General features: G+C 42.9%; 1 protein-coding gene across 3 annotated transcripts in view; it reads right to left on the bottom strand.

Annotated features, from left to right (window-relative positions):
- The window catches only part of TENM2 (teneurin transmembrane protein 2), a 762,206-nt gene that overhangs the window by 286,715 nt on the left and 449,159 nt on the right, over positions 1 to 26,332 (bottom strand). For all 3 annotated transcript variants that reach the window (XM_059888816.1, XM_059888817.1, XM_024995296.2), the window contains one exon: positions 22,388 to 22,626. In XM_059888816.1, coding sequence (XP_059744799.1) covers positions 22,388 to 22,626 — 239 coding nt within the window. The remainder of the gene's footprint in view (positions 1 to 22,387; positions 22,627 to 26,332) is intronic.

Below are 26,332 nucleotides of genomic sequence, written 5' to 3'. Positions count from 1 at the left end.
AGTTACAGAAAGGTAGTGGAGCCTGAAAGGAGTCTTAGCTCTGTTCTCTAGTTACACCCTCAGCTTGAAGTGGAAGGGTGCAGCTAGCCAAACCCTTGGCTCATCAAACACATGAAAACGATCAGAGATCTGCTCATCAGTGTAGGTGCGGAATATGAGTGTTTGCATTTTACTTTCATTCTCTGCTAATCCTAATAATTTTAAGGGGCTCTTCCCCACGAAGAGTCCTCCTCGTCATCATTCATCATCTTTTACTTAACAAAAATGCAGTCTTTGAGCTGCTCCTCTTTTACACTTCTCTCAGGATCTTTGAGGGAGCCCATGGTCTTGAGATGGTGCAACACTGTTCTAAAAGACTCTGTTGTATACACCATGGAGTGCGGAAGAGGGTAAAACTTGAGGGAAAGGCTGCTCTGCATGAAAATATTCATCCACATTATTTCATTATACACTCGAGAATGACAAGCTGGTTTGCCAGAAGAGTGTTAAGAAATTCTCTCACAATTTCATCCACAGTTAAGGGCCTATTCGCTCTCTTTCAAACTCCACTTTAAAACTTCATCCTATCTTGGAGTCCCCAGAGCACGTTCCTTTGTATCTTGAAGAGGTTTTCAGAGTGTTGTCGTTGATAGTACTGCTCCTAGACAATAACATATTGTCCTGTGATGACTCTAACCTGGTTGAGAAGTTGACTAAATTTAAGTGCCGTTTATAATAACTCTCCACATTTATGACGGAGCCATGGGCTTGTTGGGGATGCACACAGTTAATTACCCCACAAGACATGACATTCAATCCCAGGAACTTCTCTCACAGCAGCTTGGGGAGGATGTAGGAAGACTGCAGAGAATTCAGGAGAAGGCTGATCTGGCATCATGGCACTGGCTTTCCTGTGGGATGAAGTGGAGAAGCCCCAGCACTGACGTCCATCTTTACCTGACCGAGCTTGGAAATGGTTACTGATGTGAACCTCCCTGAAGACCAGTGCAGGGTCAAAACCTGGATAGAAATGGGATGTCTGGCTTCCTAGCCAAGCCTTATCTCCCGCTCCCCTCTGGCAGAAAAGAGACTAGAAGCAGGGAGAAGAAGGAAAAAAAAAAAAAATACAGAGATATAATTATCAACTAAATTTAAGATCATCCACGCACCCAATCCAGATAAGAGAAACTAAACTGCCTTTAGGGTCTAAATTATCTTGGTTAGTTTGGAAGCTCATTCTAAAATTCCCCAGGTGATGAAGCAGTTTTAAGTTTTATGCTTTACTCTGGGCCCCTAGCAACCGTGAGGGTATTTTGTGCACTTCCATCGAATGTTAAAAGCACAGAAAATTAATGGAGACTTGAGCATGGTGCAGGGCGAGGGCTGGCAGGAGGAGGGCAAAGGCCCATTCCCTGATGTCTGGTCCTCTCTGTCCGGATCCGCAGACCCATAACCCACTTCATCCATCTCACCCTTCAGCCTGGGTCCAGTCGGTTAGCCTCACTTCACAGACACGTTAGAGTTTAAACCTGCTCATACAGTGAATATGTAGCAGATTTATCATCATTTCAAACTTGCCTTGAACTGGCTGATCAAAAGGCAAGTTTCTTCTTTGAAGATTTTCTTTTGTAAGCTTCACTGCCCCAAATCAAAAAGGGCAGTGGTACAGACTCCCAGGACTACGCTCTGCATTTTCTAAGGCAAGTGCCTTCAAGTCCTGGAGCATGTTTTCTATTTATAAGTGGGTGTGCTGTGTGTCAGACTAATTCCTGATGCCTCTTTTTTTGGTCCATAAGATTTGCATGACCTAGGAGGACTATGTTTTGGAGGAAGTTTTTTAGCCCTTCCGAGTTTAGTTTTAACACGATTCTGCTCTTCCCCGCCCCCCACCCAGACTTTCACACGAAATCCAAAGTGAATGCCTCTGAAGGGGTCTTGATGGGTTTTATTGGATCAAAGGGCTCTCTGATAATAAAGAAACCGCACAGAGATTTACTGAGTGCATTAAAAAAGAATGGCTTTGCGTCAGCCCTGGTAAAATTACACACCCATAAAAAAAAAATATTTTGGCCAGCCACTCTTTCAGAAAAGTGAGTGGTGATTTCCAAAATGGTGGATTCCTTTTCAAGTTTTTCAGCTCCCCCATTCTTGACAACATCCCTCCAGGACTCCAAGTCAGAAACCTGAGGAGCATACTAGATATTTCTGTCTTCACCTCCATAGTCGACACACCACAACTTCTATCACCAATCTGTCTTCTCTGGAAGGCACCGCTCACAGATCCCTCCTGTTTTCTCTATTTCCACGGCTCCCTTTCTGATCTGGGCTCTAACCGACTCATGCCCTCACTCGTTATTGCCTGAGCCTCTGGATCAGCCTCCCTGTCTCCTGTCTTACTTCCCAATCTATCTGAATCTTCAATCAATTAGCGAATAAATATTTATGGGGCATCTACTAGGTAACTGACATGCTATCATGTCGTAATTTTATTGTATTATACTCCAGCTTATGAACTTAAAGCACCTCCCTGTTGCCAAATTAATCAAATTAAACCTCCTGCCAGATTTCTAGGCCATCCATCAATTGTTCCTGCTGCACCTCTCCTACTATTTTCCACGGCTCTTCCATCACATCCTTCCATTCACTGGCCAAGCTGCTCACTACCCTCATTCACCCTCTGCATTCCTGCCCCTTGCCTTCCCTGCTGTGAGTTTCTCTGCCTTGAACACTTCTCAATCGCTTCCGGGTCATTTTCTCTCCATCCTCCCAGGACTGGGTCAGACTGGAACTTTCTCCACTCAGTCACCTTCAACTTCTCCAGTCCTTGGGGTGTTTCCCCCTCTTCTCTAAATCACAATAGCCTAATCCCTAAAATGCAATTCAGCATCTCTGTGTGTTTTCTCTTGAAAGAATTCACAGAGAGCAATAATAATAATAATAAAACCTACTTTAAATTTCCCATAGACTATTTAAAAAAGGGAAACCATCACTGTAACTATTATCAAACATTCCTCATAGCTGAAATCAAGGAGGCTCACCTTCTTGAATTCTTTGGGGAATTCACCTTCCCCAAAGCACTGTTAGCAAGGGTTCAGACTGGAACCCAGTTGCCTAAAGCAAATTCAAAGTTTTTTGCACTGGAGTGCTCTAATGTCAGCTGACCCTGTAACAAGGCATTATTATAACTACCAATCAGGTTTCCTAATCCATGTGAACAATGACTTGGATGTATAGAGTGTCCATGAGTTACTATTTGGGTCAAGAAGGAACAGAGGCAGGGAATTCTGTGTTGATAATGCAGGAAAAAGAAAACCTATCCCCAAATGATAATCTACTCTTCTCATCATGGGCACCCTTCTACAAGCTAGTCCCCAAACCTTTCTCAAAACTCATCATTGAAGATTCTCCCCCTCTGCCGCTCCGTGAGACAGGATGTGCTCAAATCAGTCTCTTGACCACACATCTCAGTCCTGAGAAGAAGAGAGGCCTGGAGTGAGCCTGCTGAATTTCTTGAGTTCCCGTACCAGGAAAACTTAAATGAAAAACTGAGTTTGCCATGAAACAGTAAAACCTTATACGACCTTCAAACGGTTGGATGGCATTACCAACTCAAGATACATGAGTCTGAACCAGCTCTGGGAGATGGTGAAGGACAGGGAAGCCTGCAGTGCTGCAGTCTATGGGGTTGCGAAGAGTCAGACACAACTGAGCGACTGAATAATGACCTTCCAAAGGATGCACAGCTACCGAGGGGAAAGGGGAGTAGGGGGAGGAATTGGGAGATTGGGATGGACACATACACACTATTGATACTATGTATAACACAGACAACTAGTGAGAACCTACAATATAAAACAGGGAACTCTTAATGGTCTGTGGTGACCTGAATGGGAAGGAAGTCCAAAAGGGATACATATATGTACATGTATGGCTGATTCATTTTGCTGTACAGTAGAAACTAACACAACACTGGAAAGCAACCATAATCCAATAAAAATTAATTAAAAGAAAAAGAAATACACTTGTGTGTGTGTTGGTGAACCTGCTATGAGTGAAAAATGAGATGGGAGCAATGTACCATACCCGACCACGCTGCTGTCTCCACCGCTGGCTTCCTTGTCAATTTCAGCAGCACCACCCTCTCCCCGCCCCAGGTGGGACCTGACTCAAATTGTAGCTCATTAGCACCAAGGGAGAGAAGTTTAAGGAAAAATGTGTCATAAACAATGGTAATCCTGGCTTAAGCGGGAGAAAGCGACCTTTCTCCCCTCCCTAAAACAAATCACTGTTTTGGGCCAGGCGTGCCTGTTTTACTATTACCAGTTAATACGACCGTGGGCCGAAGATGCAGCTGTGGCCCCGGGAACAGCCTCCAGAGCCAGGCTGAACCTAATCCCTCAGGTAATGGAAAACCTATTTCTATTTCTGAGGCCTCACTACTCTTCATACCGAAGAGCCTTGTGCCTGTCACACATTTATTGAAGCTTATTACTCATCGAGACAGCGGGGTCCAGTTAGTATTTGGAATTATATTTTAAATCACAATTTTTCTCTTATTTATTTTGGGATTCCAAGGCTATGGTGAAAGCATGTCAGAGTTATTCTTCATGTGCTTTCAAACACCTTAAAGCCCACCCCTCCCCCTGAAATTCTCTTCTACGCAGAGAATCTTTACGCATACGTGGAACATCTTCAGCCAAGACACAGGGGTCACCCCTGTGCTCTGGGACCTCAGGACTCCACCAGATCACAGGGTTCTAGGGGAGAGATTTCCAGTCTCCTCACTCAGCATTAGAGTAATCTTCCCCAGGCCACTGGCTTTACTTCTCCCTCTCACACCACGCTCTTTTCTTTGGCTTTCAAAGATAAATGGATGCAGTCTCTGAGGATGCTGGGGACGGAGGTGGGAACAGATGGGCTAAAACTGCAGTCTCATCATCCAGTGGAAAAATAAAGACCACCTTAATCTAAAGCAGAGGATTTTCTGAACTGACCATGAGGCTTGAGCTTATTCACTAGGCTAGTGGTGAATATGTGGTTTTCTTGTTCAACAGAAGCCAGAGGAAACGATAATTCTCTCTAGCTATTCATCTGGCCTCCTGCCGTCTTTATCTTCCCAAGAAAAATATATACACCATATACACTACAGTCACTCATAGGGATGCCTCCCCGTATATTTTCTCTCTGGTGCATGCTTGCTTTTTCTTGCGGCATTTATGCATTTTTCTTCCTCAGTCATGTTTTTTTTTTTTTTTTAACATGCTCTGCCATTAGAATCTGCACCCCACTTTTTCATGTGAAAGAAAATCAGCCACAATTGGACAGTGTTTGCACAACACGTTTCTCTGCAATTTACACCTAGTTACTTTCCCGATCTGGAGTCTTTCTTTACATTTCCACCGAGAGAGAGTCCAGATCAGCTGGCCCTTGGAGGAAAGTCCCTGTGCTATATCTAATCTGGTAAATGAGTTTTGAAGGATGTGACAACAAGCCAAGAGTCCACTCTGGGTATCTTCTCAATTATCTAGGTTTTTGTTTTGCTGTTTTGGTTTTCTGTTTGTTTCAAACTTTATATTGGAGTATTCCCTGGTGGCGCAGACAGTAAAGAATCCACCTGCAATGCAGGACACCCCAGTTCAATCTCTGGGTTAGGAAGATCCCCTGGAGAAGGAATGGCAACCCACTTCGGTATTCTTGCCTGGATAATCCCATGGACAGAGGAGCCTGGAAAGCTACAGTCCATGGGGTTGCAAAGAGTCAGACACGACTAAGCGACTAACACTTTGACTTTTCATAGCTGATTAACAAGGCTGTGATAATTTCAGGTGAACAGTGATGAGACTCAGTCATACATATACATGTATCCCTTCTCCCCCAAACTCCCCTCCTATCCAAGCTGCCACATAACATTGAGCTGAGTTCCCTGTGCTATACAGCAAGACCTTGCTGGTTATCCATTTTAAATAAAGCTGTGTGTACATGTCGATTCCAAATTTGACGTGGTGGGAAACATAAGCATAGTAAAGCTTTTAGTTGGGGTGAGGCAGCAGTAGTGTGTGGTGAAGAATCACAAAGGGAGTGGGAAAAATTAGCAAGGGTGTTCAGACATGCAATTAGGAGAAGAGTTCAGGCTTGGCTTTTCTGTGATCTCTGCTTTCTTCTTCTTCATGTTTTGACAGCATTCTCCTTGGGTGGGGTACATAGCCTGTTTAATAAATTCCTTAGTCATACAAACATGACAGAAAATTCTTTTTCTTCCTTTGAGATAAATTTAGTCATGGGTATTTCAGGTCTGCTCTCCAATCTGCCTCTGACATTAAAATAATCCATTGGTATTTTTCTGTGATAAGGATAGGATAGCGCTGCTGGGTCAGCTGACCTTTCCAGAAGGCTTCACTCCTGTCAGTTTTGACGAGAAGAATAAAATACCATGCAATTAGCATCCACATCTCTACAAAAGAAATAGAGATATGTGTTCCCAGAAGGAGTCAGAGCCACGAGCCTCTAGGGAGCACTTTCACCCCCATGACCTACACCTAAAGAACCAAGGTGGGGGTTGGGGCAGGGGTGGGGGAGACAAGAGCTGGGGATAAGCCACAGATTGGCAGGCTAGTACCTTTTAAAAAAATTATCAGTAATGCATGCATATTCCTTTAAAAAAAATTAAACTTGACAGAGCAAGCTAAATCTGGATGTGCCCCAAGGATACTTAAAGTTGAAATGTATAGAGGAGAGGAAGAGACAGAAACAGAGACATCCATATCTGTGCAAATAAAAGCAGACTTTATGAAAGAACAAATCTTTAGAAGCAGGATTGGAAGCTGATTTCCTTAAAGTCGGACTGAATTTACATGCCAAAATATTTCATTAAAATAAGCATATGATAAAAAGTGTTTCTGACCACAATATTCGGGACGGGGTCTGAAGGAGTAGTGGTGTGTGACACCATTTACACACGTGCCAACTCAAGAGCTCACCTCCCCTCCCTTCTCCTTCACTGCCCCACGCCCTGCCTCCACACCAAGAGATAGGACTTGGGTAAGTAGTAAGTGGCTACTGGCCTGGGCATAGCCATGTCCTATCCTAGACCAAGACCTGTCTGATGAGGAATTAGGGAACTTTACAAAATGCTGGTGGGTTAGTTGCTCAGTTGTGTTCAACTTTTGTGACCCTATGGACTGTAGCCCACCAGGCTCCTCTGTCCAGGGATTTCCCAGGCAAGAATACTGGAGTGGGTAACCAGTCCCTCCTCCAGGGGATCTTCCCAACCCAGGGATCAGACCTGGGTCTCCTGCATTGCAGGCGGATTCTCTACCAACTAAGTCATCTAAATGCTAGAAGTTTATAAATCCACTGAATTGGATTGGTTGCTAAAATTGTACAGTTAACTCAAATAGTCTTTACTGGACTTTTTTTTTTTTTTTACATCATGATACAAAATAAGGCAGAGAAAAGATATGATATAAAATAATTCTGCTCCTGTCAATTTTTGATCAAGATTGAAGACTTAGAGAATGCCCTCATAATTAAAAACAAATATCCTCACCCTCTGGCTGCAAGGGTCATTCCAAAGACAACACAGAAGACAAAAGCGATTCCTGATCCCCAGCTTCCAGCGCTCTCCTGGGAACCAACACCCATGGTCATTCTTTCCATCTCTCATATCACTTGCAGTAGCAAAGATGGTAGTGGAATTACATGGATATCAATTAGACACAACGGAAAATAAACTAATCTTAGTGAGAAATGATTTTGGAGGAGGAGGTATTTTGAGAGCGCTGCCCCCCCCCCCAACAACTTTGTACACTGTATCTGAAATATAGATTGATATTCATCATTGAACACATTACTCTCATCTATTAGGCAAGAGCCTGCCGTGTCTATAAACTCAATTTCCTTTATCATGGTAGCTTTCTGGTTTATTTGGATAAATGTCGAGCTGTCTACTGTTATTTATCTAAGTAGCTCATGAGGGAACCAAAAGTTTAATGATGTAAGATAAGGTGGTGAAACAGCACCTCCAAGCAATTCTCCAGGATAGCTTTCATCTCATTACCTTGCTGGATGTATCGGTTCGAGAAATTGTGCGGAAGATTACGTGTAATTTGGTATGCTGGGTGTCATTTTTTTTTCCCCCACCACACTTGTGTCTTCTAATTGTGCCATGTTTTATCCGGCTTGATACATGGCATTTTGTAGTTTGCATTGCTAGGTAACATTTTTAATTATTCTACTCACAGCTGCTTATGCCTTATTCTTATTTCTCATCTTAATTCCATCTCGTTCTTTTTAGTATTTACTCTTCCTTCTTTGGCTCTTCACTCGTCACTGGTATGGTCTTACGAAGTGTAAGCTTTATTATTTGGAAGCCTGATAGTAAAGCTGAAACTCCAGTACTTTGGCCACCTCATGCGAAGAGTTGACTCATTGGAAAAGACTGATGCTGGGAGGGATTGGGGGCAGGAGGAGAAGGGGACGACAGAGGATGACATGGCTGGATGGCATCACCGACTCGATGGATGTGAGTCTCAGTGAACTCCGGGAGATGGTGATGGACAGGGAGGCCTGGTGTGCTGCGATTCATGGGGTCGCAAAGAGTCGGACACGACTGAGCTACTGAACTGAACTGACTGAACCGATAGTTGTTCAAGTAAATTCAGGAGGAGATAATGCCTACATTGGACAAAACCAAATTGGGTAAAGACAGACACAAATCTCCTCAATTTCTGGTTGTAAAATGGTTAGGTCACTTCACATTTCTAGCGGAAAAAATGAATGGCTGATCACAGATTCATGCCAATGCATTAAACAAAGTTTTTCAGGATGAAAGCTTTGGTTCTCTGTTGGAACTGGGAAAAATGAAAGTCAGATGCTTCTATCACTATTGTATGTGTCTGATTAACATCATGCATAAGTCGTTTATGCAAAACATAACTTACCCAGGTGCTAAGCTTTCTACTAAATGTACTGTTTTACAGGGTTGCTCATTAGACTCTAGGTCTAGGAAAACATTTCAAGTAAAAATGTCCTAGATTCTGAGGCTGGTGAGCAGATTCTAGCATACAATGTGACTGGACAATAGCTCACCTAAATAACATTTCTTCCCCAACAGAAACACATAAAATTAATGTAATATATTTAATACATTTTAAATTAATATAAAACTAATACTATATAAAATTAATATATAAAGTTACAATAACTTTTTTCATGGTAAAAATGTCTACCCACAATTCTCTTGAGATTCAGGAAGTCTACAAATCATCTTATGAAACACATGTACTTTAACTAATACCCCAGAAATCTGTGTTTGTACAACTGAGGTCACAAGGGAGCCTTACAGTCCATTTCCAAAATGCGTCTGATTCAAAGGCACACTGAACTTCCTTGAAAGATGTCCCCTTGTTTATCATGGCACGGAGAAGAGAAAGCATCTGACACAGGGCCACTTAACCTTTCCCTGTGGAATATGATGGAGCCTAATCTAACCTTCATTAACGTCACGCCTAAAATGCTTGTAGTGTTAGCATAAGTAAGCAGACTGATAGAACTGCATCGTGACTGCAAAGTCCAAAGCAAGGCAATATGCCTTTTTCTTCCAAAGATCAGAGTCCCTAAGGGGAGTACGGAACATGTTCGCACAAATCTTCCCATAAATGACCTAACTCCACTGAAAACCCATCCCCAGGGAAGGGCCTTCCCTAGCTGCTGTGCAGACAGTCATGATGAAAGAAATGTAAAGACTGGAAGCAAAGCTCATCCTCCCTTTCCACCCATAGGTCTGACTTTTAGGAGAAAAAAGAAAAAGCCTTTGAAAGACGATACATACTATATATCTTATAAATTCCTCTCTCTCTCCAAGAATGGAGAGCTTTTCTTTTGCAAAGCTCTTTTCTTATCAACATGTAGCTGAGGACTATTTTCTGAAACACTCTGATATTTATATATTTATTTAAGGTGAGAAGTCGGTAAGATAAAAAATGAAATTAGTGGAACGTGCAATGCATTATCCTCTTTTTTTATGGTAATATTAAATATGTTAATATAGTTGATGGACCATTTGCTCTCCTAATGCAGAGGATCTTATTATGAGACATCAATTTAATAAAAGATTTATTTGATGACAAAAGGGCTCAGGCAAAAATTCTGAGGGTCTATTCTTTACAATCAAGGTAGAATTTTCTCTAATAGCATTTTCCATGAAGGACACAAGAAATCTGGTTTAAGGTGACCTCAAGGGAAATACAAATGTTTTAAAAGTTCACTTTGGGGGTCAAGTTTCTGTTGTACGAAGCTATACAGCTATGCTGGGTGTTGCAGGGCATGAAAGATTCTGTATGGCTTGTATACACAGACCTAATTCACCATATAATAATTCCTTTCACTACTTGGTGCCTTGTAGCAATTGTTTTCATTTCTTAGCACATCCTCATTTACAGGGACACAGCCAGCAGACTTTCAGATTTATGCCATTATTTGCTTCTTCACCTTGAACTCCAACTGAATCCTGCTACACTTTTGTAATGTGAGTGCCAAATGCTGGCCGTGTGCCAGACACAAACACTTCCCAGTTTCGCTCAGCTGGCTCTCTTGATTTCAGGGAATCACGGGTTCCTGCTAGAGGGTTTCAGTCTGGTGCTTACACACACAGCCCACCTCACTGTTCCTTTGCCTATGCTTTCTAACTTGGGAACGCAGTTTGGGAACAGAGGCAATTACAATTACATCAGGGAACCCGCAACTTCTCTGGACAGGGGGAACAAGTAAAGCTAGAAATCAGGGATTCTGGGTGCCTTAGAAATGCCCTCCACAATTGGTTCAACTCAGCCCTAACCCTGATTAGCATTCAGCAACTCAACAAATGTGTACAGATCGCTTATGAGGTACTCGGCACTGTTTCGAAGATACAATGACCCTGGGACTTGCTTTAGGCCTCTTACTGTACCTACCGAGGAGTGTGGCAGCGAATGCAATAATCACAATAACTCCATTTAGTTGAGCTTCTAGCTGTGCACCAGGTACCACCACCATATTTCACCTGTTCTAAGATTTTATTTTATTTTTTTTAACATTTTCACATTTCTGGAGTCAGGATGCTCCTTCAAAACTGGTGTTTTCTTACAACTGAGGCCGACCAGGCAGCACACTGGTCTGCTGGTCTGACTAGATCTCTTTAAACACATGGTTGCGTATCAATCCAGGTGGTCTGTGTCTACCATTTCCGAAAAATACAAATTACAAATGCTAAGTAATCATGCCATATTTTAACTGATAACCTTCTCTCCCCTTGAGGATACAAACAGTAACATCACCTCACATACAACCACATATTAGATTTGAGGGGCTTCCCTGGTGGGCTCAGTGGTAAAGAATCCACCTGTAATGCAGGAGATGCTAGAAATGTGGGTTTGATCCCTGGGTCAGGAAGATCATCTGGAGGAGGAAATGGCAACCCACTCCAGTATTCTTGCCTGGGAAATCTCATGGACAGAGGAGCCTGACGGGCAGCAGTCCAAGGGGTCGCAAAGAATTGGGCATGACTGAACAAAGGTTCGTCTAGTTAAGGCTATGGTTTTTCCTGTGGTCATGTATGGATGTGAGAGTTGGACTGTGAAGAAAGCTGAGTGCCGAAGAATTGATGCTTTTGAACTGTGGTGTTGGAGAAGACTCCTGAGAGTCCCTTGGACTACAAGGAGATCCAACCAGTCCATTCTGAAGGAGATCGGCCCTGGGATTTCTTTGGAAGGAATGATGCTAAAGCTGAAACTCCAGTACTTTGGCCACCTCATGCGAAGAGTTGACTCATTGGAAAAGACTTTGATGCTGGGAGGGATTGGGGGCAGGAGGAGAAGGGGACGACAGAGGATGAGATGGCTGGATGGCATCACTGACTCGATGGACGTGAGTCTGAGTGAACTCCGGGAGTTGGTGATGGACAGGGAGGCCTGGCGTGCTGTGATTCATGGGGTCACAAAGAGTCAGACATGACTGAGCGACTGATCTGATCTGAGCATGTATTCATGCATACATGCATTGGATTTAAATGAAAGTTGTATGCATGTATCAATTCAATGAATACTCAAAGCATCTTTACAAGGCAGGAGTTATTCCTATTGTTTTGGGTGGGAAACTTGGGTGCAGTGAGATAAAACATCAAGTTCATAGTCATATGGTTTTTAAATATATACATTAGAAATCGAGCCCTAGTCTCTGACATCAGTGCCCACATATGTGCTTTCCATCACATCAAGCTGTTTCTTTTGTAATTACCAAGGCAGGGTGAGAACCTCGGCAACCATGTTATAGGTTCAGAGTAGAATGAAATAATTCAAAGTGGTGCTGCTGCTGCTGCTAAGTCGCTTCAGTCGTGTCTGACTCTTCGCGACCCCATAGACAGCAGCCCACCAGGCTCCCGTCCCTGGGATTCTCCAGGCAAGAACACTGGAGTGGGTTGCCATTTCCTTCTCCAATGCATGAAAGTGAAAAGTGAAAGTGAAGTCGCTCAGTCGCACAGAATTTTAAATCATGAAACAAATAAATGAACAAATGAAAGACTCAGAAATGGGGATCTGTGGGATTGGTGCCCATCCTAAGTGATCCAGACAAATAAACAAAGTGTGTAGAGAGACAGAGAAAATAATGCTTGACTACTGCTTCTGTACTGATGACGGCTAGGGAGACAACTGTCAGAGAGAGTCAGAATAATCTCTGTTCGTTTCCAAGGCAAATCATTCAATATCACAGTAATCCAAGTCTATGCCCCAAACAGTAATGCTGAAGAAGCTGAAGTTGAATGGTTCTATGAAGACCTATAAGATCTTCTAGAAATAACACCCCCAAAAGATGCCCTTTTCATTATAGAGGACTGGAATCCAAAAATAGGAAGTCAAGAAATACCTGGAGTAACAGGCAAATTTGGCCATGGAGTACAGAATGAAGCAGGGCAAAGGCTAATAGAGTTTTGCCAAGAGGACACACTGGTCATAGCAAACTTCTTCCAAAAGAGATGACTCTACACATGGACGTCACCAGATGATCAACACCGAAATCAGATTGATTATATTCTTTGCTGCCAAAGATGGAGAAGCTCTACACAGTCAGCAAAAAGAAGACTGGGAGCTGACTATGGCTCAGATCATTAACTCCTTATTGCCAAATTCAGACTAAAATTGAAGAAAGTAGGGAAAACCACTAGACCATTCAGATATGACCTAAATCAAATCCCTTAATGATTATACATTGGAAATGAGAAATAGATTCAAGGGATTAGACCTGATAGATAGAGTGCCTGAAGAACTATGGATGGAGCTTTGTGATACTGTACAGGAGGCAGGGATCAAGACCATCCCCAAGAAAAAGATATGAAAAAAGGCAAAATGGTTGTCTGAGGAGGCCTTACAAATAGCTGAGAAAAGAAGAGAAATGAAAGGCAAAGGAGAAAAGGAAAGATATACCCATTTGAATGCAGAGTTCCAAAGAATAGCAAGGTGAGATAAGAAAGTCTTCCTCAGTGATCAATACAAAGAAATAGAGGAAAACAATAGAACGGGAAAGACTAGAGATCTCTTCAGGAAAATCAGAGATACCAAGGGAATTTTTCATGCAAAGATGGGCACAATAAAGGACAAAAATGGTATGGATCTAACAGAAGCAGAAGATATTAGAAGAGGTGGCAAGAATACACAGAAGAACTATTAAAAAAAAGATCTTCATGACCCAGATAACCATGATGGTGTGATCATTCACGTAGAGCCAGACATCCTGGAATGCGAAGTCAAGTGGGCCTTAGAAAGCATCACTACAAACAAAGCTAGTGGAGATGATGGAATTCCAGCTGAGCTATTTCAAATCCTGAAAGATGATGCTGTGAAAGTGCTGCACTCAATAGGCCGGCAAATTTGGAAAACTCAGTAGTTTCCACAGGACTGAAAAAGGTCAGTTTTCATTCTAATTCCAAAGAAAGGCAATGCCAAGGACTGCTCAAACTACCGCACAATTGCAATCATTTCACATGCTAGTAAAGTAATGCTCAAAATTCTCCAAGCCAGGCTTCAATAGTACGTGACCTGTGAACTTCCAGATGTTCAAGCTGGATTTAGAAAAGGCAGAGGAACTAGAGATCAAATTGCCAACATCCACTGGATCATCCAAAAAGCAAGAGAGTTCCAGAAAAACATCTATTTCTGCTTTATCGACTATGCCAAAGCCTTTGACTGTGTGGATCACAATAAACTATGGAAAATTCTTCAAGAGATGGGAATACCAGACCACCTGACCTACCTCTTGAGAATTCTGTATGCAGGTCAGGAAGCAACAGTTAGAACTGGACATGGAACAACAGACTGGTTCCAAACAGGAAAAGGAGTACGTCAAGGCTGTATATTGTCACCCTGTTTATTTAAAGAGTACATCATGAGAAATGCTGGCCTGGATGAAGCACAAGCTGGAATCAAGATTGCTGGGAGAAATATCAATAACCTCAGATACACAGATGACACCACCCTTATGGCAGAAAGTGAAGAGAAACTACAGAGCCTCTTGATGAAAGTGAAAAGAGGAGAGTAAAAAAGTTGGCTTAAAACTCAACATTCAGAAAACTAAGATCATGGCATCTGGTCCCATCACTTCATGGCAAATAGATGGGAAAACAGTGACAGAATTTATCTTTTTGGGCTCCAAAATCACTGCAGATGGTGACTGCAGCCATGAAATTAAAAGACACTTGCTCCTTGGAAGAAAAGCTATGACCAACCTAGACAGCATATTAAAAAGCAGAGACATTACTTTGCCAACAAAGGTCCGTCTAGTCAAAGCTATGGTTTTTCCAGTGGTCATGTATGGATGTGAAAGTTGAACTATAAAGAAAGCCGAGCACCGAAGAATTGATGCTTTTGAACTGTGGTGTTGGAGAAGACTCTTGAGAGTCCCTTGGACTGCAAGGAGATCCAACCAGTCCATCCTAAAGGAGATCAGTCCTGAATATTTATTGGAAGGACTGATGCTGAAGCTGAAACTCCAATCCTTTGGCCACCTGAGTGAAGAACTGACTCATTGGAAAAGACTCTGATGCTGGGAAAGATTAAAGGTGAGAGGAGAAGGGGATGACAGAGGATGAGATAATTGGATGGCATCACCGACTCGATGGATACGAGTTTGAGTAGACTCCAGGAGTTGGTGATGAACAGGGAGGCCTGGCGTGCTGCAGTCCTGGGTCGCAAAGAGTTGGACCCAACTGAGTGACTGAACAGAACTGCTTCTGGACTGATGACGGCTAGAGAGACAACTGTCACACAGAGAGTCCAGGACAGAGCTGAATGGTGACTCAAGGAACAGACAAGTGGTGGACTCCTTCCTTGTGCCCCTAACACTCTATCTCTTGTGGGGGCACAGAGCCTCGGGATGGCAGACGATAACAGCACCCTGTTTCCTTACTGTGCTCCTTAAGAACATGGACCCAAGGGGTCCACGGGGCTGTGTCACCTACTTCCTTGTTTTGCGTTTAGATGCTGTATTGAGTTAGGACCCCAAATTTCTTCCTCATTCTCACCAATCAAGTTTACGCATGATGGTGGAAAGCCCTGTATTGCCTGATTATCTTGATTTTTGCATTTACTATTATTATTTTTTCTATTGAAGTGTAGTATATTTACAATGTTGTGTTTGCTTCAGGTGCAAAGTAATTCAATTTATATATGTGTATACTATATATGTGTGTGTGTGTGTGTGTTTGTGTGTGTGTGTGTGCACATGCATGTACTCAGTCACTTCAGTCACATCTAACTCTTTGTGACCCCATGGATAAGTGGCTCCTCTGTCCATGGGATTTTCCAGGCAAGAATACTGGAATTGGTTGCCATGCCCTCCTTCAGGGGATCTTCCTGATACAGGAGCTGAACCCGAATCTCCTGCCTCTCCTTGTACTGCAGGTGGATTCTTATCTGCTGAGCCGTCAGGGAAGCCCCAACATATACATATACACGGGAACATATACTATTTTTCAGATTCTTCTCCATTTAGGTTACTACAAGATATTGACTACAGCTCCTTGCACTCTTCAGTAGGTCTTTGTCATTCACCTATTTTATCGTAGTGGGTTATCTATTAATCCCCAACTCCTAGTTTATCCCTCCCCTCCACCCCCAACTACCTTGATTTCTGACAGGCACCTTGGAGAGGAGAGCAAAAACACCTCCTTTCCCTCAGCAGAGGAACTCATCTTTTCTGAATGTCAAACATGAGATACAAATGTTGCCACACGGCGGCTAGGTGATGGGGACCTAGCTAATGACTTAATTTACTTTCCATAAGTCGACAGATCCTCTTGAAATCAGGCATACAATTAGGAAATGGCAGCCCCACTGCCAGAGACACACTAGTGTGGAAGCACTGACAGGACTTTATTATCCGGTTAAGAGCACATTAGCATATCTATTAGATAAAAAGTCTGCTACTAACATCGAATGCATAACATAACTGGGTCCCCTGACTTATTTGTGGGCAGTTCTCTTTATCTCTGTGTGGTTGACTGTGAGGTTTGACGATCTAGGGCCAGGGAGTTGGGCGGAAATGTTATTTGCTGGATTGTTCAAACATCATCATTAGCATTTTGCCCTTCAGATAATGGGAGATAAATACATAATTTGGAATTCATATAGGAGGGGAAGGTGTAGTATTTCTCTGGATAGTCAGAGAGCGGTGAGCTTGAAAGGGAGGGCTGACGCTTCTCCTAGGCTGCGTCCTCAGGAAGACTGCCAGGTTAAACTAACTGTTCTCATCATCTTCTGTCATTTTCTTTATGTTTTCCCCCAAACCCGCTCTATTCGGCGAGATGGGAATACACAAAATAGCAGCCGAGAACGCAGGATTCATCAGCGTGAGTCTCAACACATCAATTTCCAAGTGTAGCAACTTTAAACACATTGTAGGCTTTTAGTTTCCATAGAAAATAATCTCTCATTGTTTTCAAAAGAAACTGAAAGCACCCCAAATTACCAGACTCTTAACATCCTGACATGTTGATGGCCCGCGTTCTTCCCAGATCAAAGTGAGAGTGGCAGAAGACAGAGCAGTGAACAGCTTACTTAAAACACAGTATTTCATATTTGGCAGGAGTTACTGTAGTGAACAGAGACAAGGTGACTTTCTAATACATATATATGCATTTTAGTTTGGCAGGGATCTGAAGAGCTGAAAACTAATTTAGGATGACATAAATGCTCTTATCTCTCTCTCTACTCCCCTTCCTCTCCCAGCCATGGGAAGAGTTTTTGACAGAAGACTCTTGTTTTTAACTCAGGGGCGACGGTCTGAGCCCTGCGTCATGTTGAACCGTTGTGTTTGACTCTCAGAATTTCGAGGATTATCTGGATTTAAACAGCAAAGTCATAACATTACGAGCATCTTTCTTCCTTGATGGGGGTTAGCCCTGCAAGAATATTGTTGCCTTTTAAGGAAATGAGATCTCGCCAGTGTTAACCCGGGACAAGAAAGCAATGATGTCATTCAGCAACCCAGCATTGTTACGACCTGTTGGAAAATCTCACCAAAGAAGGTGTCAGGCGCTGAGTCATCTTCAAAAACAGACAATAGTTTTGCAGAAAAATCTAAAGATTGAGGGCAAGTGAGTATGTGGCAAAGTTCCTAGGCAATTATACTCCATCCATGAGTTGGGGCAGTGTTTCAAACAGTCTACTGGGAAGGAAATTTTTATCTTATAGAAAGTTTTTATCTTAAGGAGAAAAGTGAATTACTTTTTCCACTTTTAGTTTGGGTCAGAAAATAAGATGGAAGCATTCATTATTAAGTGGAATTATAGGCAATCACCATTTACAGTGGACTCTTGCCAGTTTGAGAGCACTGTAGTGTTTCTTGTTTGCCTGTTTTTTTTGTTTTTGTAAAGGTGGAGATACTCTGAAAAGATATTTTTAGGAAAAGAAGAGTAATGCAATCAGACAGGGGTTGGCAGACTGTGGCAACAATACATGGACCTAGGGGGCAGTTTTGCATTTTAAATGGTTGAAAAAAATCAAAAGAATAGTGTTCCATGACACATGAAAAGTATATAAAATTAAAATTTCAGTGTCTACAATTAAAGATGCCCAGAAAAAAGCTATGGCCATTTGTTGACACACTATGGCTGTTTTTGAATTACAACGGCAAAGTTGTGGAGTTGTAACAGACTGCATGACCTGCAAAATGAAAAATATTTACTATCTAGCTTTTGACCAAAAAAGTCTGGTGGTCTCTGTGATAGAAGGTACTTGGGAAAGCAGAAATATGAGGCCAGGTTAGGAGGCCAAGCAGGAGATGTGGCTTTTTTCCATTTTTTTAGAAGATGATTCGGGGAGGATGGGAACCAATTATTCTCCCTTGCTAATAAGGACAGAATTAGGTAAGGTGAATTGATGCTACGAAAAGGATGACTGAGGCTTCATGCAGTATTTGGGAAATGTGGCTAACCGTGATGTTTAGGAGAGAGCAGTCAAGGGAAAGATGTTAGACAAGGCATCAGGAGAATGAGTGCTTACTCCTGGGCCTGCAGCTAACTAGCCATGTGACTTGAGACCCTCTGGGCTTCAGTCGCAACAATTGTCAAAGGATTGCAATATGCCAATTTCATTTTCTGCCAGAGTGTATATTAGGGGGCTGGGGTACGGTTCAAATTTAATAATTATATGGTGATGCTTTAGTCACTAAGTCATGTCTGACTCTTGTGACCCTATGGACTGTAGCCTGTCAGGCTCCTCTGTCCATGGGATTCTCCAGGCAAGAATACTGAAGTGCGTTGCCATTTCCTTCTCCAGTGGATCCTCCTGACCCAGGGATTGAACCCAGGTCTCCCGCATTGCAGGCAGACTCGTTACTGACTGAGCCACCAGGGAAGCCCAATAATTATATACAAGTGCTTTAAATAGAAAAACAATTCTAATCAAACAGAAGGCACTAACCAGTTATTGTATGCACCCTATAAGGAGAGAAACTCAGTAGACTTGGCATAAAACAGGAGAGAAACAGTATGCTGGTTACATGCTTTAGGAACCCAGGGATCCAGAGGGATTTCTGGTGTTGCCGGCAATGAAAGTATTTGAGCAGCCCAAGGATAACAGATGACTTCCTGAGCAGGAAGCTCTCGTGTGTTTCCCAGCCAAATTCTCCAAAACCAGTCTTCCCGAGGAACCATTTGGGCGAAGGGCTGAGTGATGCATAAGATGGTCCCCTAGTGGTTCATGTAGCTTTTCAGAATAATTTATTTGAGAATGTTTTGTACCCTGGGAGACTTTGGCACTGGAAGAATCTGGTGGAAGAGTATCACAGAAAAGACCCCAGCTGCGTGAGCAGGAACCGGGGGACCTCACCACAGTTGGTAGAGGCTCACGTCTTCCATTTTGCCCGAGGGCTGGTGTTACTCTGATCTACACTTGCCCACAGGCTGAGGCTATGGAAGAACTGTCATGGGGCTGAATGTTTCCAAATTGCTCATTTCTGGAAAGACTTCATGCAAGTTTCAACACGCAAGGAAGATAATTTGGCCTATTTGTCAGAGTTCCTGGCAGGCCTGAATCAGTGCCTGTCCATAACTGTCCTGGGGCGGATGTGTCAATTTCAGGACCTGTCATGTTCCAGCGGAACACAGAGTCATGTATGAGCCAGAGCAGGCTCAGGTCTTAAAATCGTCGCCCTCCTTAACAAAAGGGCTTTGCTTTTTAAGTTGTCCTTCTGTCCTGTCTGATGGCTTGTTTTCTAGGTAGGCACAATCATGTGTTGCTCCTGACAGCACTCCGCTCTGTGTTTTCAATGCACTGTTTATGCCCCTGTGGTTCTGTAATTAATAATATACTGCTTTTCATCTTCAAAGTGATTTATACACATTAATTAATCCTCATCATACTTTAGAGTTTCTGAATGTCAATAACCATCACTCCCAGGTTTTACTTAGGAAACCAAGACCCAGAAGGAAAACAACTTAGTCAAGGCCACAGGGAAAGGGGTCACTGGGGTCAAGGTCAGAAATCCCTCTGGATCCCTGAGTTCCTAAATCAGGCACCCTCCAGATGCAGACACCTCACCATGCTTGCAGACCTGCCCTCACCTTTGAAGAGTAGCCTTGGCACTACCAAGACTGCTGGGTGAATCAGCCCCTTCCATCACTCATTTTGAGTCATAAACTATTCTTCAATACTCCAGGGTCGAAGCATAATCTTACCTAAAGCATACATAATACAAAATGATGGATTATAAACTAATAAACCATCCTAAGATGCTTGGGTCCAGCTTCCAGTAGCCTCCAGACTGAGGATAAATATGTTTCCTAATCCATCACTTACAAGTTACACACCCAATTAAAACATTAAACTCTCGCTACACTGTTTCCCATTTATATGATCGCCCTACAGAAAGCATATATTTTAACTATCAAGCTTAATAAATCAGGCAGTAGCCATCTATTTCTCTCCTGCGAGTAGAGAAGGAGGTACACCGGGGACCTTATTGGCAGAAGCAGACAGTTTCTATATCTGAGCTCCCCATGGTGCCCACTAGCCCAGCAGAACATTGAAGCCCAAGAAGTGAGCTCACGGACCCTTTCTGAAATTTCTGACATACAGACAAATCAAGCAAGGACCCTGAAGGCATTTTGAATTTGCTTCCACCAAGCCCCACCCCTGAACAGCTACCAGCAGAAACCCACAAAACTACCTTTAAGGACAGAGAAGATTCCACCCAAGTGACTGCAGGGACAACAGATGCCCTTCCCACTCCTCCAGTCCATCCCTGACTCCATCCTTCATCAAGAGGTAAGTGAGAAGCAGACATGACTTTAAATTAGGGGTGCCCGGGTGTCTGACCTCAGCCCAAATGTAGAGCTGGGGTTTGAAGTACAAAGGATTTTGCAAAGCCCCAAATAAACAGGGTGCCTTTCCCCAGAGTGTCAATGTGCTTACTTCTAGAGGACACTGACTCCTGAGAGATGCAAATAACAAGGGCTACAAAACTTAATTTTCCATATTAAGATGAGCACAGCAACAATATTTAGTGAGAGAGAGTGAAACCCTTCCATCAGTTTTCGGTCTGTTGTGCTTTGCTCTGTGCAAGGCCCCAGATCTCTGGGGGCGCACAGGTGCCCTCCTCTGCCTCCAGGCAAGCTCGGGCACAATGGTCTGGGAAGCTCCGGACCAGCTTATCCTCTGGCAGGTACCTTGCTGGCTGCCTGAGGATGAAGAAAGTGTGTGTGAGAGAGAGGAGGGTTTATATTGGGAGAGAGGGCAAAACGAGAATGATCAGGGTTGTTTTTTTATTTTCCCTCTTGTAAATGCGAAGGAGTTCAGCAAACGTGCTAAGAACTCACTTAGAACTGGTCTCTTTTTTGCTGGTGTTTTATAGGTTTGCTTTGCAACACAGCACAGCCAAACTGGGGAGGCCTGACAGAGGAGCCCTGAAACCATGCCAGAACCATCCAGTGTTTCAAATAAATTTAAACAAATGTCACCGTGGCCTCTGCCTGGGCCAGGAGATCTGCCGCTGGCAAGCTCCGTTGACAAAGCAGCAGTGCGAGGGGCTCTTAGTTGGGGCCAGGAGCTACGAGCAGGCTTTGTGCCCAGCTCAGGATGCTCTAATGCAGGGGGCACCCTGTCCCTGAACGCCTGGCATCTGCTGCTTCCCACAGTTAGAAGGCCATACCCCATGGATGCACACCAACATCCCCAGTGGGTGAAGAAACATACTCCAGCAACTTCATCAATCTGCTATCCTAGCTCATACCCTGACCTCAACCCAGAATCACAGCTGGTGTGGGAGGTGAATCTGATTCAGATTCAGCAGCACATGAGATGAGAGTTGAAGCAATAGAGGTGAAGGAGAAGAGGTGGACAAGATCCACTGGGTCTGAGAGACTTGATTCCCTATGAAGACCTGGCTGGATGCTTCAGTCCCTCAATCCTCTTTCTGTTCCCCAGCTCTAAAGATCAGCTAGCCACTCTGACTTTCCTTGCAGTCACAATGTTCCAGGCCTGCTGATGGCTACTCTTCTATCCAGTTTTTGGCTGGCTGAAGTTTAACCAACGTTGCGTGAATTGCTGAGCCCAGACCTGGGTTAAAAATCCAAGATGGAGGAGACCAGAAGACTACTTGAGGAATGAGAGAGGGGTTGACAGCAATGACAATTTTCAGCTTATCTCCAAGAAAGTATACAGTAAGGATATTTAATTTCACTTCTGATAAATGTCATTTAGCATCATGAAGGAGAAACTCATCAAAGTGAAATGGATTTCAGGAGGGGGAAAAAGCACTCCCATCCATCACTCATCTTTACATCCTGCAGGAGCCAAGAGGCCGACGGAACAGACCACAGAGGCCCCCTCTGTTCACAAGTGGGTGACTGTGCCCCCGCCTGGTCACAGCTGCCCGGACTCACCTATGAAATACGCCAGCAGGATGGCGAGGAGGAGGGCGGCCGCGATGGCCGACAGGGCGGCGCATTTCCAGCTGCAGTACTTGGAGGGCTTCTTCAGCTTGAAGGCCTTCCTGGAGAACGTATTGCGGGGCAGCAGGCGGGGTGGTGGTGTGTAAACCGTTCCTGAGGTCAAAGGGTATCCCGGGGAGGAGCTGCTAAACAGGGGTGTGCTTCCCGAGGACGTCTTAAAGAGGAAGTGCCTGCCAGGGAAGAGGAAAGAGTCAGGACCCACATCCTAGCTGTTGAGGACCAGTCAGCTGCTCCCCCCTACTCCCTCAACTCTGCTTTACATAGCACGAATATAGTCCTAATTGGGGCTTCCTAAGTGGCGCCGTGTCAGGAATCTATCCATAGTGCAGGAGACCTGGGTTTGATCCCTGGTGTTGGGAAGATCCTCTGGAGGAGGGCATGGCAACCCACTCCAGTATTCTTGCCCAGAGAATCTCCACAGACAGAGGAGCCTGGCGGTCTGCAGTCCATGGGGTCACAAAGACTTGGACACGACTGAGTGACTGAGCACAACACACAGTCCTAATTTTCTACCCTACCCTGTCATGGGCAGAGGGATGAACATGACATTTGATGGTCATGACTTTTAAAAAAAATATTCTGCAATCTTTTCATGAGTATTACATAAAGGCAACCACAATTAAAACAGCAATTAGTATCACAAACCATATCCTCTGATAAAGGAAAGGCTCTCTGTACCTATGTGCTCATGTCCAGAATGGTAAAAGACCTACTACTGATCGATCAACAGTGATTCAAGCGTGACAAATAGGTTTTTTCCCATTCAAAGGCTAAAACATGTAGTTCTGAGTATAAGATACATAGAATTTTTTTAAAAAAATTTTAATTAGAGGATAATAAGTTTACAATATTGTGATAGTTTCTGCCACACATCAACATGAACAGAAATGTTTTGAAAAATCAAAATGTATAACCAAGTGGAAAACAGAATTGTTACTACACAGACTAACATCAAGGATAAAGTTATTCACACATTCTACAGATTTCCTTCCAGCAACCCAAAGCTCAAGAGAGGTTTTCAGCTTCAGATCAGGAAACTCTGAGAGGGCAGAAAGAAATGATTATCAAATGACTACAATTATAGTTACTACTAATTTTAAAAAAATGAAGCCCTTGGTTTGAGAAAGAGTAACTAACTGCCTTCAAAATGAAGTGCTAACACTAGAAAAAGGGCCATAAAATTTGAGGAAATAAAGTTTGAAACTTAATAGATAAATGCTGAGAAGATATTCATGATGAGTGGAAACCAAGACCTTTTCCCATATCACGAATATAAAATTGGAAATACAATCTTAAAATCTTGTGGTTGCCAGGGGGGTGGGGGAAGGATGGAGTTGGAGTTCGGGCTTAGCAGGTACAGACTATTATATACAGGATGGATAAACAACAAGGTCCTGCTATGCAGCACAGGGAACCATATTCAGTATCCTGTGATAAGCCAGGATGGAGAATATGAAAAATGAGGTATATATATAACTGATTCCCTTTGCTGTATAGCAGCAACTAACACAACATTGTTTATCAATTGTATGTCAATTAAAAAAATAAAAGGACTTGAACTATATTGTCACAACTATTTACAACCTAAATATCACAATATTTCCATTTAAGATTTGAGAAATCGGGCTTAGCAAAGTCAAGCAACTGTTCAAGGATTTAAACTGTGAGCTCTGTCTTATACTACAGTCTGTGCTCTGAAGTTTTACCCTAAACTGTCTCTCTTGAGTCTTCCTTATGGGCTGTCTTCCTCCCTTCATTTTGCTTTCTCTTCTCAGACGGCCTCTTTAGATCATGTGATCCTGGTTCTTTTTTTTTTTTTTTTTCATTAAAAAAAAATGGTTGTATAGTTGATATACAATGCTGCATTAGTTTCAAGTATACAGCAAAGTGACTATACACAAACACACACATATACATAAACATATATTCTTTTTCAGATTCTTTTCCATTTTAGGTTATTATAAGACATTGAATATAGTTCCCTGGGCAATACAGTAGGTCCCTGTTGCTCATCTATCTTATATACAGTAGTGTGCACCTGTTAATCCCAAACTCCTTACTTAACCCCCTCCACATCTCAACCCCTCTTTGACAATTTCCCCTTTGGTAACCATAAGCTTTTTTTTTCTAGATCATGGTTCTTTCATTGGAAATGTTTTTGCCTGCTAAGTGAATAATGTGCCCTTAGTCTAGAATTATGGCCTGACAACAGGGTAACGTACTGTTGATCCCTAACAGAACCCTTCCTCAGGGGTCAGAAGCCTGTCGCTCTAAAGAGACTTCAGGGACCATCAATTCTCCCACTACAGATTTTCTCCCTCTTTGGTGTGCCATTTATGAGACTTCAAAGGTGCCAGGCTGTATCTTTCTTGTTCAAAACGACGACTTATCTTCTGGAAAACATCTAGTGGATATCAAAGCACGGGTTTAGTAGCCTAGAGTCTGAGCAGCTGGAGGTTGGGGACTGTGGCTTATTTTGTTCATTTTTATGTTATTTGTTCATCTTTATGTTCCTAGGACCCAATTCAAGTTCAGCAGGTAGGGGTGACTTGAATAATGGAGTTTCCTCATTGTTTTGTGAATTTACTCAACTTCAATTCTGATTTTAAAATGTTACACAGGTATTTCTGCCTCTTCAAGTTTTCAGTAGGTGCAGCTGTATTTATGGAATACATACTAGGTGTCAGTTATAATGCTAAATATTTTACTTGTAACCAAATCTCACAACAATCCCATAAAGTGAATACTCTTATTACCTTACTTTTACGAATGAGAAAACTGAAGCCAAGAGTTAGCATGTGGGATCACTGGGGCTTAAACTCCAGTCTGCCAGACTCTGGAAGCTCTAACTGAACCTATGACACCACATGTTCCCTGCATATGGTGGTTAGCTGGCTTTTCCAGGGGGCTTCTGAGGCAAGATCGTGGTCCTTTCAATTATTTATATCATGGCCTCGTCCAGATAAAACTCGCAAGTATTTTAATCCTTGGCAAAGACCAAAGGAGGCTGAGATGACAGACAATCATGTCAGAAAATGACTATCTGATTAGTGAATTATTTAGCACAGCTAACATCAAAATAAACAACTGATACTTAAACTTTATTTGTACTGTAAGAACATTTGATGATCTGAATACAGCCAAGAGGTTTGATTCTATAAATGAGGTTTGCATTCCTTGTCCAAGAGCTCTCTTTGAAAGCTCCAGATAAAAAGAGCCTTTTGGAAGAGGAGGCAGTGGGCATTGTGTTTAAAGGCAGCCTTTTGGAGCAAAATTCATCTGCATTGAGGTCCTGGTTATGCCATTTCTGGACACAGAAGCTCATGTAGGTTACCTTATGCTGTTCTTGACAACCTCCAGGTCCTAATCAGTAAAAGGGGAGGAATAACAACACGGGTTGTTGTGGGAATTACACAGCCATGTAGCATGAGCATTTAACCAAGGGTGTGTCCCATGGCAAGTGCTCAGTGCCCAACAGATAGCACTTATTCTTAATTCCTCAGAGAACATAAGGAGCCTGAAACATGAGTTTTAATTTAAAGCTTGACAAATGTTGAGGAAACACCTGAAGAGTTCTCCAAATCACTAAATAATAGTCCACTGGCCTATAATTAAGCTAGCACATATGCACACCAGAAAGCCAGCATGGTGGGAAAACTCCAGGATTTGATTTAGAATGACTTCAAGTTTACTTCTTGAACAATTCTTCAGTTCTGGTAAAAAAAAATAGGGAATCAAACTTAGGGGAATATACAGACATTGTAAGCCATCATTAATGAGTATTTACAAACATACGGACAACCAGTTTTCACTCCACCAGGGACCTCACCCACTCCCATGACTTTAGCCATCGTTGATGGGCCTGGAGTCCTCAGA

Source organism: Bos taurus, chromosome 7 (assembly GCF_002263795.3).
Source record: "Bos taurus isolate L1 Dominette 01449 registration number 42190680 breed Hereford chromosome 7, ARS-UCD2.0, whole genome shotgun sequence".
NCBI classification, from domain to species: Eukaryota; Metazoa; Chordata; class Mammalia; order Artiodactyla; family Bovidae; genus Bos; species Bos taurus.
This window is presented reverse-complemented; position numbering and strand designations above follow the sequence as displayed.